The sequence below is a fragment of the Lutra lutra genome, chromosome 15 (assembly GCF_902655055.1).
Source record: "Lutra lutra chromosome 15, mLutLut1.2, whole genome shotgun sequence".
NCBI classification, from domain to species: domain Eukaryota; kingdom Metazoa; phylum Chordata; class Mammalia; order Carnivora; family Mustelidae; genus Lutra; species Lutra lutra.
Genome location: NC_062292.1, coordinates 37,346,220 through 37,362,626, shown reverse-complemented (window position 1 = coordinate 37,362,626; position 16,407 = coordinate 37,346,220). Strand labels below are relative to the sequence as shown.

At 38.3% G+C, this 16,407-nt stretch overlaps 1 protein-coding gene across 5 annotated transcripts in view; it reads left to right on the top strand.

Moving 5' to 3' along the window:
- The window catches only part of DENND1B (DENN domain containing 1B), a 266,328-nt gene that overhangs the window by 243,164 nt on the left and 6,757 nt on the right, over window positions 1–16,407 (top strand). For all 5 annotated transcript variants that reach the window (XM_047704392.1, XM_047704388.1, XM_047704391.1 and 2 more), the window contains 2 exons: window positions 14,781–14,854; window positions 15,816–16,032. In XM_047704392.1, the coding sequence (XP_047560348.1) occupies window positions 14,781–14,854; window positions 15,816–16,032 (291 nt within the window). The remainder of the gene's footprint in view (window positions 1–14,780; window positions 14,855–15,815; window positions 16,033–16,407) is intronic.

Genomic DNA, 16,407 nt, shown 5'->3' with positions numbered 1-16,407 from the left:
GCTCAGGTCATGATCTCAGGGTCCTGGGATTGAGCCCCACATGGGGCTCTCTGCTCAGCAGGGAGCCTGCTTCCTCCTCTCTCTCTCTCTGCCTGCCTCTCTGTTTACTTGTGATCTCTGTCTGTCAAGTAAATAAAATCTTAAAAAAAATAAAAATCCAGTTTGTCTGATATGGGAGTTGCTACCTTTTGAGGTTCATTTGCATGATAAATGGTTCTCCATCCCCTTACTTTCAATCTGGAGGTGTCTTTAGGTTCAGGATGAGTCTCTTGGAGGCAGCATATGGATGGGTCCTATCTTTTTATCGAATCTGAAACCCTGAGCCATTTCATTTTTCAGGCTGTTCACATTGAGAGTAACTATTGGAAGATATGAATTTAGTGCCATCATATTGCCTGTGAAGTCCCTGTTTCTGTATATTATCTCTGTTGCTTTCTGGTCTGTATTACTCTTGGGGTCTTTTTTCTTTTATGGACAATCCCCGCCCCTCTGCCCTGGCTGGCTTGGTGATCACATATCCTTTTACTTTCTGCCTGTCCTGGAAGCTCTTTGTCTCTCCATCTATTCTGAATGACAGCCTTGCTCAATAAAGTATTCTTGGTTGCATGTTCATCTCATTTAGTACCCTGATTATGTCTTGCCAGGTCTCTGTGGACAGGTCTAATGTTACTCTCATGTTCCTCCCTCCATCGGTAAGACATCTCTTCCCCCTAGCTGCTCTCAGGGTAGCTGCCTTGGCTCTAAGATTAGCAAGTTTTACTATTATATACCGGGGCATTGGTCTGTTTTTATTGCTCTTGGGAGGGTTCCTCTCTGCCTCTTGGACACAGATCCTTCTTTACTTCCCCAGATTAGGTAAGTTCTCAGCTATGGTTTGCTCACGTATACATCTTCATCCTCTCTTTATCTCCACCCCCTCAGGGATCCCAGTAATTCTGACTTTGGAATGTTTCATGGTGTCATTGATCTCTCTACTTCTGATCTCATGAACTTGTAGTTGTTTATCTCTATCATTCTTGACTTCCTTCCTTTCTATCAGCTTATCTTCTAGATCACTAATTCGTTCTTTTTCATTTACCATGGCATTCACAGTATTCAGTTTAGACAACATATCCTTCACAGCATTTTTAATTTCAGCAACAGTAGCTCTACATTCTGCCCTTAGAGATTCTATACTGTCACTAATACTTTTCCCAAGCCTAAATAACAACTTTATAAATGTTAATCTGAAGTCCTTTTCTGATATCTTCCTTAGATCCATATCCATTAAGTCTGTGGCAGAAGCCATTGTCTCTAGTTCTTTCCTTCATTGGGAGTTCCTCCTCCTAGTCATTCTCTTGAGGGATGGTTGAGGGAATGTACATAGTCCAAAATATCAACCACGACTCAGGCAAGATGAATCCGAGGAAAATCTGGAGTGTCAGAAGCCGCCACTCACCCCAGTGGAGTTTTTCCTGCATGTAGAGAATCCAGATAGATATTGTTATATCTCATGCTGATTTTGTGGGTGTTCAGGATGGTTTGGTAGATATCCAGCTCAATTCAGGGGACCAGCAGCAGCAACAAGGTTCCCTACTCTTCCGCCATCTTGCCTCTCTCCTCCAGCCCATACTTGGTCTTTAAGACTATTAAATCATAATAGCTCTCATCGACTGAATTCATTACACTTCACCAAACACATATCTTGTTAATCCTTCCATTTTACTCTTTTGCCCTGACAGGATATGTCTTCAGTATCTTTGGAAAAGTATGTTAATCTGACTGCACCCTGCCATTTCACCTACCTGGAATATTGGCACTCCTGGTCATTCTGTAACTACCACCTGCTTTAAAAATGAGGTTAAGGAATCAAACAAACTTGAGTATAACTACAATTTGTATCTTGCAACTTATGTTTTGGCATTTGAATAAAACAGAAGTACTAAATGAAAAAAAAAAAAAATGAGGTTAAGGGCACCTGGATGGCTCAGTCATTAAGTGTCTGCCTTCAGCTCAGGTCATGATCCCAGGGTCCTGAGATCAAGCCCTGTATTGGGCTCCCTGCTCAGTGGGAAGCCTGCTTCTGCCTCTCCTACTCTTCCTGCTTGTGTTCCCTCTCTCACTGTGTCTCTTTATGTCAAATAAATAAATAAAATATTTATTAAAAAAGAGGTTAAAACTTGCCATTTTAAGAAAGTCTTTCTCAGATTAATTCTCAGACAATTATTTCTTCTGAGTCTCTCAGAATCTTCTTATGTAATATAATGAAAGAATTCCGTTCAGGGAGTCAGAATACCTAGATTAGAGTCTTAGCTCTGTCACTAGTTGTCTAATCTTGCCCAAGACACTTTACTTTTTTAAGTTTTTGGTTCCCTATTTTGTAAAAAAAAAAAAGGGGGGGGAAATGTTGACCAAAAGTTGTGGTGAATTAGGTATTTAATGAAAAACAGTATAGTGGGGTGCCTGGGTGGCTCAGTTGTTAAGCATCTGCCTTCGGCTCAGCCCCACATCTGGCTCCCTGGTCAGAGGGGAGCCTGCTTCTCCCTCTCCCTCTGCCGCTACTCCAGCTTGTACTCTCTCCCTCACTTGTTCACTCTCTGTCTCTCAAATAAATAAAATCTTTTTTAAAAAACTGTATATTATGTAAAACATCTAACAGACTGAATCAAATCAACCATGGATTAGTCACTTAACCCTGTCCTTTAGTTATACCTATAAAAAATTACATGTGTTTTAAAACTCTATTCCGTAAAACACCATGCATTCTTAAGGTATAGCTAGTATGATTATGTATGGTAGAGTTTTTTTCTTTTTTTTTCACATTATTTCATCCAAATATGATTTTTGTTTTTGTTTTTTGTTTTTTGGGGTCTTTTTTTGTCTTAAGTCTGGGGGTTTGCTATGGCTTTTGGGTAATAAGCAAGGTCACATTTCTAGACCTCAGTTACTTGAACTCTAAAATGGGGGCAGTAGCACAGAGAACACCAATTTTTTTAAAAATTCATATATTAAAAGCATCTTAATTTTATGTAGTCTAAAAAATTGTGTTTTCCCATTCATCTACCTATATCCCTTATTTTTCCGCTACCCCCTAACAACCCCCATGAATGTAAGCTTACCCAGTATTTTGCCTTATTAGTATCTGTCTGCCATCTAGTGACAAAAATGGTAACTGCACGATTATTAGGGCCCTGGTGCATCAGGGGAATGGTTCTCACCATCTAACTGTCAGGTGTGCTTTCCAGAAATGATTGGGGTGCAAAAGAAAAGAAAAGGAAGCATTGATCTTGCTTATTGTAAGCTGAACCAAATTTATTTCTTGAAGTCTCTTTAAACATTAAGTTTGAAGGTTTTACGAGTTGGGCCTTCTGCCTCTCTCACTCTTTATACATTTGCTTTTGGTTTTTCCTTCATATGAAATGCTTTTCCTTCTCATTTTTACCAGTCTATTTTCTTTCTTCTATTCAATGTCTAGCTATAGATTGAGCTTTGCTAGTAAAATATCTCCTTTGATAAATTTTATTCCATGCTGAAACCCTACCTTTTGCTTTTTTAATGTAGTGGTTTTTTCACATTCTTAATAAGCATCCCTTGCTATACAAGTGTTTCCTTCCAAAATTTTGTGAATTTTTATGTATACTTGATGTGTATTTTCCATTTCCACGTGAGCAAAATTTTTTATATTACAATCATTTGTTTTCGGACCTAGGAGTCTGATTGCAGACATACGACAGACAGTGCTCCATCTTATTTTTAATTCCTCATATCAGAATGATGTAAAATTCTACTTATTTTGTTTCTTATGATGTCTTTTTGCATCCAAAAGATGTGTACCCTTTTCTCATGTAGCACTGGCTCCCACAAAAGTTGCAAATGCTAATACTTATTTACTAATTTGTACAGCCTGTGAGTGAAATTGTGAAATAGTGAAGTGACCATGGTGACTGTTACACCCTCACCAGCTCTGTACAGTTCAGAAGCTTCTAAACCTCTTTATTTGATCCCAGAATTTCCATTGTTTATAGTATGTAATTATAGCTCTATATTGTTAATATTGTTAATCTGTTGACTGAGGCTACTTATTAGAAATCTTACGATTTGACATTAATCATGACGTATTAATGGTCATTTAAGTAAATTTTCATCTCCGATCAAAAAGTTTGCGTTCAATTGTATTCCTACAATGAAGGATAAGTTTATATTTACAGCTACTTTATTATATTCAATAATTGGTATTTATACCACATATTTCTTGAAAATCTTGAGAGGAGGGATATCTTTTTCTTTTCTGTGCCTCACAGTATGGAAGATAGTAGCATGCATAACTGGTGTTTCATGGATCTTTGTGGAATGAAGAGATATTAAGAAAATTTTTTTTAAGATTTTTTTTTTTATTTATTTGACACAGAGAGCACAAGTAGGCAGAGAGGTAGGCAGAGAGGGGGGGGGAAGCAGGCTCCCTACTGAGCAGAGAGCCCGATGTGGGGCTCGATCCCAGGACCCTGGGATCATGAACCAACCCGAAGGCAGAAGCTTAACCCACTGAACCACCTAGGTGCCCCAAAATTGAGATATGGTTACTACCTTATTTTAAGGAATGCACAATAGCAGCTTTCAGTAGGTTCTCAAATATTGGTTGAAAGTAAATAAAACAATAATTGACTTTCTGTTATTCTCCGTTATCAGAGCCTGCAAGGTTAGGTGTATCCCCCCCCTCCCCAACCAATTTTTCATCTCCCACTTTTTCTTGCTAGATCTTCTGATCTTCCCCATTTCCTTAAAACCCTCCATAAATTTAAATTTATCCAGTTTTTTGGCTTCTTAGTATATATCTGCCATCTAGTGATCAAAAAGGTATTGCAAAATTAATGCACCCTTAAAGAGCCTGTGCACCAGCACAGGTTTTTAACCCACGGTGCTCTCATAGCAGCCTTTCGTTCCATTAAACATGCTGGTGCTCATCCCACCACAGGGCCTTTGCACATCTTGTTCTCTTATCATCATCTACTTATACCTGCTGACCTTTTAGGGCTCAACTCAAACATCTTTCATGGAAAGACTTCCTTGATTTCCCCAACTAGGGTCAAATTCCTCAAAGAAATCTACTATAGTACAAATTATCACAGCCGTATGTAATGTTAATTTATGGCTATACAATTTAATTTGTGTTAACTTATTAGAATTTAATCTACATGAGGGCAGGGAGCCTTGTTCTCAGTTATCATTGTACCCTAGCACATAGAAAGGCATTTCTGTAATCTTTGTGGAATGACACAAATGATATAATGGTGCTGAGCAGAGAGCCTGATGCGGGGCTCGATCCCAGGACCTTGAGATCATGACCTAGGCCAAAGGCAGAGGCCTTAACCCACTGAGCCACCCAGGCACCCCTATCAGTTTTTAATTATTTAAATACTCAACAGAAACTACCTACTATGTATGGAGGTACTCATTTATTCAGGAAACAGTAAATGCCTGCTTTAAAGAATAATTTTATATAACTCTCTTATTTTGCTCATTACCTATTGAGGGAATTGGTAAGATGTTAAAAGCTGATACGACAGATAATTTGAAGGACAGACACTTAGTCAGGAATACTGAAGTGTATATAGTAAAGAATACCCAAACTTATCAATATCTCTACCATAATAATTGCGTCTTTACTGGACAAATTATATCTCTATGGACATGAAGCTGTTGCATTGCCACCAGTCCTCCATAGGTTGACTTCTGTTCCTGTAGGGTTACAAATAGTCAGAGACTATGAGTGGTACAGACCACATTAGTATCAAATAATCCTGGGAAGGAATGCTAGACAACAGCAAAAATTCCTTTGAAAAGACACAGGTAGTTTTTTGCCCATTTCAAAATCTTTTATAGTTTTCCCTGTAATAATAATCCTGAAGATTATGTTTGATCAAAAAAATAAAAGGCTGTTCTCATTAGGTTTGTCCTATTATTTATATTGAAGCAATAAGAATGATAATTCACTGTGTAAGTCTCCTTTACTTTGCTTTATAAATCTAGAGCTGTGCAGTACTGACTAGCTTTAAGGCCAGAGAATTTATTTCTTACTGGAAGTTTTCTTTTCTTTTTCCCTTCCCTTTCTCTCTCTCTTCTTTCTTTCTTTCCTTTCTTTCTCTCTTCTTTCTCTATTTTAAAGATTTATTCTAGAAAGAGAAAGAGATGGAGAGAGTGAGTGGAGGGAGGGGCAGAGGGAAAGGGAAGAGAGAATCCCAAGGAGACTCCCTGCTGAGTGTGAAGCCTGACACAGGTTTTCCATCCCATGATCCATGAGAACATGACCTAAGCCAACATCATGAGTCAGACACTTAACTGAGTCACGCAGGCACCCGTCACCCAGGCAACCCCTTTCTGGAGTTTTCATAAGAAATCTCAGTTTGGGCTTGTACAATACTGTTATTCCTATCTTGAGGGCTAGGAAATCAAGTCCAAGGAAATCTTTCCACCATAAGTCCTATCTGAAATGCCTGTAAATTAGAGTGAATTCTTTAAGTTCTCCAGATTTGTTGTTCCCTGACTTGCTTGGTGAGGCACTTGTAAAGCCGGACTCTGTCATACAGGCACCAAGCAGGTTTTTGGGGGAAGGTATTGTTGTCATTGGCCCCATAAATATAGCCAACCTTTGTTTCATAATAGTGGCTTATCCTAACTTCTACTTGGTTGCATGATTTGTGTCCAGTTGTATCCTGACAAGGTAGATAAAGACAATGAAGGATGCAGAGTACCTGTAGAATCAACCCCACAAAGTCTTCTAAACAACATCCAGAATTCCACTGATAGGACACTCCATAATGTTTTGTTCCTTTCAAAGTCTTTAACAGTTTTTCTGACACTAATATGTACTACACACATGCTTGGTGAGGGTATGAGAGGTAAATTAGTAAGATACCTGCCATCAAGAATCTCCTGTACAGTGGGAGAAAGAGAATTTAACCATGATCATGGTACAGTGGGATGGACAAGTTCCATGAGAAACATGTGTACAGGTACTCTAGGTGGCATATGAATTGATTGATGAATGAGGAAATATTTTCTGAAGGTGGAACTCATGAGCCAAGGCATGAGGGACAATTAGAAAAAGAGGGGAAACACCATGGAAAGGGAAGTTCTTGTAGACACATCAACACATGTAGGTCAGGGGCAGAAGACACTGGGAAGCATACAAGCAAGGAAAAGGGCATGGTAGTGTGGGAGCAGACATCTGTATAGCGAATAAAACCTTCAAAGAGATTAACTCAGCCTGATCCCTCTGGGCAAAGGTAAGGAGGATGAGATTTATCCTCAAAATTGTATGGGACCATTGAATTTAAAGAGGAATGTAGTATTGTTAAGTTTGCCTTTTAAAAGAGCTCTCTATCAGCAGTTTAGAAGCTGTAGCATTCTACTGAGAGGATAATAGAGACTTAGATTTTCAAATGAGAATAGATATGTGTAGATAGACACTAGGCATAGGGACAGGGAATAAATGTAAGTGAAGAACTTTTTAGGGAGAGAAATCAACATGTGCAAAGGTCCTGTGGTAGAACAAGTCAGGGCAAATATAACAGATTGAAAGAAGGCCATAGCAATGCCTTGTGGGTTAGAACAAACTAAATGAAGTGAGCAAGGGACCAAGGGCCTAGACTTGCAAGACCTGATAAATGAAGAGCAAAACAAAGAAAGTTATTTATCCTTTTTTTGTTGTTTGTTTCCTTCAACAAATATTTCTTGAAAACCAGCTAAAAGCTACTACTCTGCACTTCCTGAAAACAAAGCAGCAGCTACATCTCATTTTTCTCTGACTCCTTGGTATCTCTTTATTCCACAAACAACCAGTAAGCACCTGTTATATACATACCTCTGTTTTCCACGCTGAGAAGTCATACAAAAGAGCCCAGAGGTCACAAAGAAGCGTGAGACGTTGCTCTTGCTTACAGAAAGCTCAGGGTACAATGCTGCAGGCAGACACATAAACAAATAATACAGCATCATTAATCCATTGGCCTGATGTTTGCCAAATATGTGGCCACACAAAGAGCAGGTATTCACAGAGTTACATTTGAGTTATGTATTGAAGAATGAGTACCATTTTTTTTTCCAGTAAAGAAGAAAGTGAAGGTAAATTCTGACAAAGAGTACCTTATGTGCAGTGGTATAATGATGAATTCTATTATGGAAACTAACAAGTCATTTGCTGTGGCAAAGGAGTGGGTGGTGGCCAGTTAGACATGGGGAGAAGAACAAAAAGAAAAAGCAAGAAGGTAGGTCTTGACCATGTTTGGATGGGAGTCTCTCCTTAATGCCAAAAAGTTTGACTTTTACCTTGGAGGAAATTAATGCTTTTAATCAACCAAGGGAGTAAAATTACCAGACAAGGATTTTTTTTTAAAAAGGAACATTGAGGCACATTCTGGCAAATGTGTATTTAGGTTTTAAAAATTAAACTGTGGGATGCTGAAGGATGCACAGATATCCTCTTAATTTTAGTTGTATTTTTTTTAACCCATGTGTACGGTGAGATATTTTAATGGTTGAAATGGTTACATTTCATTGGCAGAAACTCTATCTGTACATTTTTATGAGTATTGTTTATCTAAATAAAATGTTACTTAAGTGAATTTATTAATCTCTAAGTTAGATTTGGTCACTGGTATCAAACAAATAACAGACCAAGGGATTTTGCCTGAGATTATGAAAATAAGTGTGATACCAAGTGCTAAAATGTATACAATGTAACTGTTTTCTTTTGTGTGTGACTTAATTATTAACTATAGTACCTCCATTTCCTACAACAGTAATCATGTTTTAAAATATCAGAACCTGAAAAGCTTGAGTTTTATGATTAAAAGAGTCTGGTGGCTAACTTTGCAGACCCCCAGAAAATGTCATCCCACTCCATTAACAAGTCCTAAGATTGGAGGCAGCAAAAACAACATTACAGTTCTGTCCCTTGTGGCAATAAATTTTAAAAACCAAACCAAACCAAAATAAAGCTATTATTGGTATTCTGACCAGGAAAGAAAAAGTCTCTTCACCCTTTTTATAAAAAGTTATGGGGGCACCTGGGTAGCACAGTCAGTTAAGCGTCCAACTCTTGATTTCAGCTCAGGTTATGATCTCAGGGTGGTAAGATCGAGTCCCATGTCAGGCTCCCGGCTCAGCGCAGGGTTTGCTTGCTTGAGATTCTCTCTCCCTTCCTCTGCGCCCTGCACTTGCTCTCTCTCTCTCTCGCTCTCAAATAAATAAATAAATATATATATTTTTTAAAAAAGTTATTTAAAAAAACTACACAGATTTCAAAGTGCAGAAAAGGGAAGACTCTCTCTCTCTCTCAAATAAATATTTTTTAAAAGTTATGAAAAAAGCTACACAGATTTCAAAATGCAGAAAAGGGAAGAGCCTAAATAATGGCAAACAGCAGACACCCAGGCGGTGACCAGCTTGCCCCGCTGTCCACTAAGTTTCCACATGCATGCAGGATGTCACATCATTCAGTAGATCTTTGAAAAAAAAATAGATAGATAGATAGATAGATTTTTTTTTTTTTAAAGATTTTATTTATCTGACAGAGAGAGATCACAAGCGGGCAGACAGGCAAGCAGAGAGAGGAGGAAGCAGGCTCCCTGCAGAGCAGAGAGCCCAATGTGGGACTCGATCCCAGGACCCTGAGATCATGACCTGAGCTGAAGGCAGAGGCTTAACCACTGAGCCACCCAGGTGCCCCGATAGATTTTATTTATTTGTTTGACAGGCAGAGATCACAAGTAGGCAGAGAGGCAGGCAGAGAGCAAGGAGGAAGCAGGCTCCCCACTGAGTAGAGAGCCCGATGTGGGACTTGATCCCAGGACCCTGGGATCATGACCCGAGCCAAAGGCCGAGGCTTTAACCCACTGAGCCACCCAGGTGCCCCTGAAAAAATATTTTTAAGGTTTTTATCCCCCCCTTAGGAATCCACTTATTTTTTTTCCTATTCTCCAATTTTTTTTTTTACCATGTTGACTGTTTATAGCTTTATCTCTCAATCACTTCATAATCATTCTTTTAAAAAAAAAAAAAGCATCTGTTCCTAACTATAGGCCATGTTATGACTGTCTTGGAGTTTACTTCAAGAAGTGGGACATAATCATTTATGATGAAAGCGTTTATCTCCCCTTGCAAACTTTCCTGTTCCATGCTTCTTCCTGTGAGATTTCTGTCTGGATCTTAAATAGAGATTTTTTTCTCTGAATACATATAATATACAAAACTCATTCCACTGGCATTTGCACCTGTTCATTACTGTTACAGTTAAAAAAAAAGATCTGTACTTCTTCCCAAAGGTCAGTTGTATTATTAAAAAAAAAGTGTATGTATTTTATTTTTATTCTGTGTATTGAGATTACTTTTCTCTTTCTTAGTTGTTTATATTTCAGTTTCTGTTTAGTTTAGTGTGCAGGTTTTCAGTAACAGTGTATCCATGATTTGTGAACCCAGGTAAAGATGTACTGTAACTGGCTATAATATTTTCTGTGCTCTAAGCTTACTTGCTATCAATTATCCATAAAAGACTTCTCTTTACAAATTGCTGACCAGGTCTTTTTGCCTTGTGTTGTGTGTTCTGGGCATAGTGGGAACAATCCTTTATTTCCTCTGAAAGCATGGTGCCCGAGTCCCAGCCCACCAGAAACAGTAATGGAGGGATAATCTGGGTTCATAAAAGCTCAGAAACTGATGATGCTCTTGTTGCACAAGCTGCCATTTTTCCCTGTCTTGAATGTTCATCAAATTGTAACTTTTTTCTCCCTTTGTTTTTCCTGTGCGACCTTCACCAATTATGCAATTTGATGTCCTCAAGCACTTGACACACTGATTATGTGTTTGGATCTTGTCACTTCATATATGGAGACTGCAGTTCCTACATTCTGAGATCGATCCAGTCACTACTAATTAGGAGCTGATTTCAGATAACCAACAACTTGTACGTGTAGGCACTAAGAGTTTAGAGAGTACAAATCTTAACACTCACAGAAAGTAGAATATTATACTGATCCGTTGTACTTCTGGTTTTAATTCTATTGTGAAAGTTCATTACAAGATATACCATTTAACAACATCTCTGTTTAGAAATTGATAGGACCCTTGCCTAGTTAGGAAATAAAAAAACCAATTTCAAACATACTTGTGAAGCTTATGGGAGTAGCTTCATAAAAACAAAACAAAACAAAAGTTGTGGTTAACAACACAGAATAAAACAACTGAGAATCTCTAGTATATGCAGGCAGATCTAGAATATAAAAGTAAATTGTGAAAGAAAATGAACAAGGGACCAGCAACACAGCAGAGAAATACATTGGCTCTGGTTCCTGTTCTTGATAAGGTGTATGGCCTTGGGCAAATTATGGAGCCTTGTGGTATACCTCCAGACTGATCAGGGGGTTCATTAGACTCTGAGCTCCTTAATGGCAAAGACTCAGCCTAATGCTACTCTGTATTCCTAGACCCTAGCCCCACTGTGTGTATATGAGAGTTCTTTCCGAAGTATTTACAAGCATAAATATTAAGCTATGTATTTAATATCTTGTATTAATTCTTAAATAGGCAAAAATTATTTTTTAAATAACAGCAGGAAGTCTCAGCTCCCTCGTAGTTTTGTTTGGTTTTAGTTCTGATTTGTTTTGTTTTGTTTTTGCAAAAATTGAATGCATGACCCCTAGTTGGCATAATGTTAAGCATATACAGATGTCAGTGTAATAGTAATGACTTGTTTTTCGAAACAAAGAATTGTACTGTATTTTGTGAGTTTGGGAGGGGATGGATGAAATGTATTTTCCCTTCAGAAATAATATTGTAAGTGGCAGTTGTGTACCTAGGCCATTCCTCAAATTTCTTTTTAACTCACATACCTTAAACTTGTCGTAAAATGATATTACAGTTTTACACCCAAATACATAACTAATCACCAAACTTCTGGAGAAACTCTCTACACATTCCACCAGGGGTTAAAAATGTATTTCTCTCTACTCATTCTTCCCCTTCCTACCACTGCCGGCATGGGCATAGAGGACGGGGAGGAGTAAGGATCAAGTACCATAGATTCTAGACATTTGCTTATTCTTTACGGCTGCAGTAGAAGAAAACAGTTACCTAGATGTGGAGATCAGAATCGGAAGACAGAAAGTTAGTCCTCTGATGATACGATGGTTCAAGTCTTCAAATTCAGCTTTGCAGCCGTCCATTCAGAAACATGGTTTGCAGCCATGGGCACCCATGGCACCCAGACTCTGGCCTTTTAAATGTCATTGCCTACTTAAAAGAAAGAACCAAACTCATATAGGAAGTGGCTGATTCCATGTCTGATGCAGAAAATGCACAAGTTGAAATGACACATTATGTTAGGCCAAAATGAAGAAGCTTACTAAAGAGCTTCTGAGATCATGTTTAAAGGACACAGGAAACAATTTGACTGGGCTAACACTGACCTAAGATGGGACCATTAAAAAAAAAAAACAAAAACTTAAAAAATTATTTTATTGTGGATAGAACACTTAACATAATCCAAACATGTTAAAGTAAAAAGCTTAGAAGAACTCCTGCGTACCATGGGACATCTGGGTGGCACGGTTGGTTGAGCATGAGGTTCTTAGTTTTGGCTCAGTTCATGATCTCATGGTTCTGAGATCAAGCCCCACGTCGGGCTCCATGCTCCATGTGGAGTCTGCTTCTCTCTCTCTCTCTCTCTTTCCATCTGTGCCTCCCATTTGTTCCCTCTCAAATCTTAAAAAAAAAAAAAAAAGATTCCTGGATACCTTTCAAAAGTACAGCTTCAACGGTTGTCAATGTACGGTCAGTCTTATTTCAGTACCAGCCCTTCCTGTGATCCTGCCCCACCCCTGGCTTTTTTTGAAGTAACATAGCACATCACACATAGTTTAGCCTGCAAATATTCAAGATGTATCTCTAAAAGTTAAGAAGCATTAATGGTTGTGTTTTAAAAACATAATTATGGTGTCATTCAAAAGTCTAGACTGATCAGACATCAAGAAGGATGCCCAGGTCGCTCAGCGCAGAGTCTGCTGGAGATCCTTTCCCTCTCCCCTGCCTCTGCCCCCCCTTCCCATCATGTATACTCTCGCACTCACATGCTCTCTCTGTCTCTCCCATAAATAAATCTTTTTTAAAAAATCAAGAACAACAACTGTGATAGGCTGAGCCACATCAGATATATACAGATGATGATGACTTTTAAAAAACCCTCACAGCTCACCTTCAGAGACTGGTAGGCATTAGCTCATTATTCTGGAAATTGTTGAACAAAAGGAAAGCATCAAGGATTTATCCCATCTCTACTGTACACCTCGTATTTCAGAATAGCCAAATAGTTAATAGAACAAAACTCTTGATAGAATGCCAACAAATAAAGATAGAAGGAATGCTTTTGAAAAGCATAATTTTGAAGCCCCGTCTGCATAATTAATTTACCCAAGGATTATCGTTGGGTGCTAAAACCATCAAGTGAAAGCAAATTCATAATGGATGGTATCAGCTAACCTGAATCAGGATTCTAAGGATTAATGGATCTTAGAACCACCAAAAGTGAGACATCTTAATGTTACGTATGCAGTATAAAAACACATCTCAACACATGTAGCATAATCTTGCCAAAAACAGAAGAAAAACAAAAAACCAGAAACTGAATCTAACCAAGCTTCCAGATGTGACTGCCAGTTTATAGGAGGAGGAAAAAAATCACTTATTCAAGGACACAAATAGCAAAAGGATGGGGAAGGCAGAACTGATAGTCTCTGCAGGAGACTTGACAGACATGTCAACCAAATGGTGTTAACCATGTTGAGATTCTGGTCCACATAAACTAAAATATCTGGGCGGGGGTTCATAAGAGCATATGAGAATGGTCTGAGAATAGAGGATGTTAAAGAATAATTGTTAATTTGTATGGTATAATAATGATATCTGTTAAAGATATATAGTGAAGTGTTTACAGGTGAAATGATAGGTTGTCTAGCATTCGGTTCAAAACCTTGCTATTCAGTGTGAGACCTTCAGATCCGGCAGCACTAACAGAGCCTGTTAGAAATGCAGAACCTCTGGCCTCATCCTTAGAACCCAGTAGAGTCAGAGCTACATTTTTACTGTGATCTCCAAGAGAGTTATACATACGTTAAGTATTGAGAAGTACTGCCTTAAAATAATTGGGGAGACAGATAAACAAGATTGGCAAATATTGATGTTATTAAAAGTAGGGAATAAGTGCATGGGGATGTGATTGATTATAAGTCAAGTGTTTTTAAACCAGGGACTGGCAGACTAGAGCATTGTGTGTGTGTGTGTGTGTGTGTGTGTGTGTGTATTCAATCCAGTGATTTGGTTTTTGTCTGTTGGTTTGAGCTGTAAATGTTGACATCAGTTGTCTGATTCCCTCCCCTTCTTAATCCACACCTTGTCAAGTGATTGGTTAATATTAAAAAATCCTGAATTCATATTTCTTTTAGAAACAAATTCTTTTTTTTTTTTTTTTACTTTACTTGACAGACAGAAATCACAAGTAGGCAGAGAAGCAGGCAGAGAGAGAGAGAGGAGGAAGCAGGCTCTCTGCTGAGCAGAGAGCCCGATGCAGGGCTCGATCCCAGGACCCTGGGATCATGACCTGAGCTGAAGGCAGAGGCTTAACCCACTGAGCCACCCAGATGCCCCCATATTTCTTTTAAAAGTATTCCTTGTTAGATCAAATTATTCCTTTAAAATTCATGAAAAAGACTTATTTTACCTACTAATGCCAATTTATGGTCAATTCTCTCTAGGCACGCCTAAAAAGACCCCTAAAGAGCCTTGATGGTGCTCTGTATGATGACGACGATGACGAGAGAGCGAGCAAGTAAGTCGCGATGGATTTTAGTGTCCTACTAAGTGTTGTGGCTGAAAAGCAGAAGTTTTAGGATTTTAGAAGATAATTCAAAGGATGTATAATCCAAGAGATTAGATTTTGCTCCCTTGCAATGTTCTTCAGCAAAAGGAACCAGTGCTCCTTGGAGTCTTATGGGGAATGAATCTTGAGATGGGAAAGCAAGATAGACCTGAAATACCTTGTTCTTGGAAAGTGGTAAGGCCTACAGAAATATCTGCGATAGTGTTAAAGGGGAAATAGAAGCCCACCTAAGTTAGGCCCCTACCCTGCTAGTGAAGAGGGGCAGGTTAAATGGCAGAAACATTAAGAAATGTCCATTAAACCAAGTTGGGGAAGGGGAGGGGTTTAAATCTGTGGTGATATCAGAAGAGGAAATTTTAATACAAAGTATTAAAAATTAATTTCACTATAAAGTAAGGGAAATAATAATAGACATTTAGGTTTTTTTTTTAAATAATTTAAACTTATATGGGGGTGACAAAATGCACAGTCTTTTTTCTCCATTAAGTATATCTTTGTCTACATTAAGGAATATGCATTCTTCTCTAAAACAAGTGGATAAATAAAGGGAAAACCACATACAAATACTGAACGTGAACTCGGGCTATAGCAAAGTTTCCAAATGTTCCATCTACTATTCTAAGGCTAATGTCCCAAATCCCACAGAATTAGACTGTGTGAAAAGCACTGCTTCTGCTTCCAGATTGATTAAGGTCCCATAGCTATTTGTTTGTATTTTCATAGTACACGTACTCAAAAGTTCCCCTTTTTGAATTGGTTTCCACACATCACTGTAAAGAATTTGGCATTGAGCCAATTCGCCATTTTGTTGTGGTTCCATGGAAAAGCACTTTGGTTTCAAGACTGTCTCACTCATTGAATGTAACTGGGTGGCTGCGGGATGGCTAGCACGTGCTTCATTTTCTCTCAGGTTGTCCTCTGAAGATGGAGAAGAAGCGTCTGCTTATTTTTATGAAAGCGATGACTCCGTTGAAACAAGAGTAAAGACTCCTTACTCAGGCGAAATGGACCTCCTAGGAGAAATCTTAGACACATTGAGCACACACAGCTCAGACCAGGGAAAGCTAGCAGCAGCTAAGAGCTTGGATTTCTTCAGATCAATGGATGATATTGATTATAAACCTACGGTTAGTTGATTTTTTCAACCTATAAACTTAAATGAAAACATTCTTACCCTTGGGTGTGAATTGCCTCATGTTATAATCTTAGTTGATCGAAGCATTTAACCTCTAACAAACAGGTGAGTAGTCAGATCTTCAAAAATATGAAATTTTAATCATTAAGACTTATTTCTAGCTTCAGAATTCCAGTATTTTCTCATTTATCTATCCAATTCTTGTGGTTGTTGACATCCATTGAAAATAATTTTTTCAAGCCATAATATTCTCTTATAGTCTAGTTTTAGAGTTGTCTTTTCTGGGGAATTATTTAAATGTGAAGTGTTCCCACTTTTTTACTATATTTCCTGGATCTTCAAAAAATGTTTAAGAGATGTCTCAGTT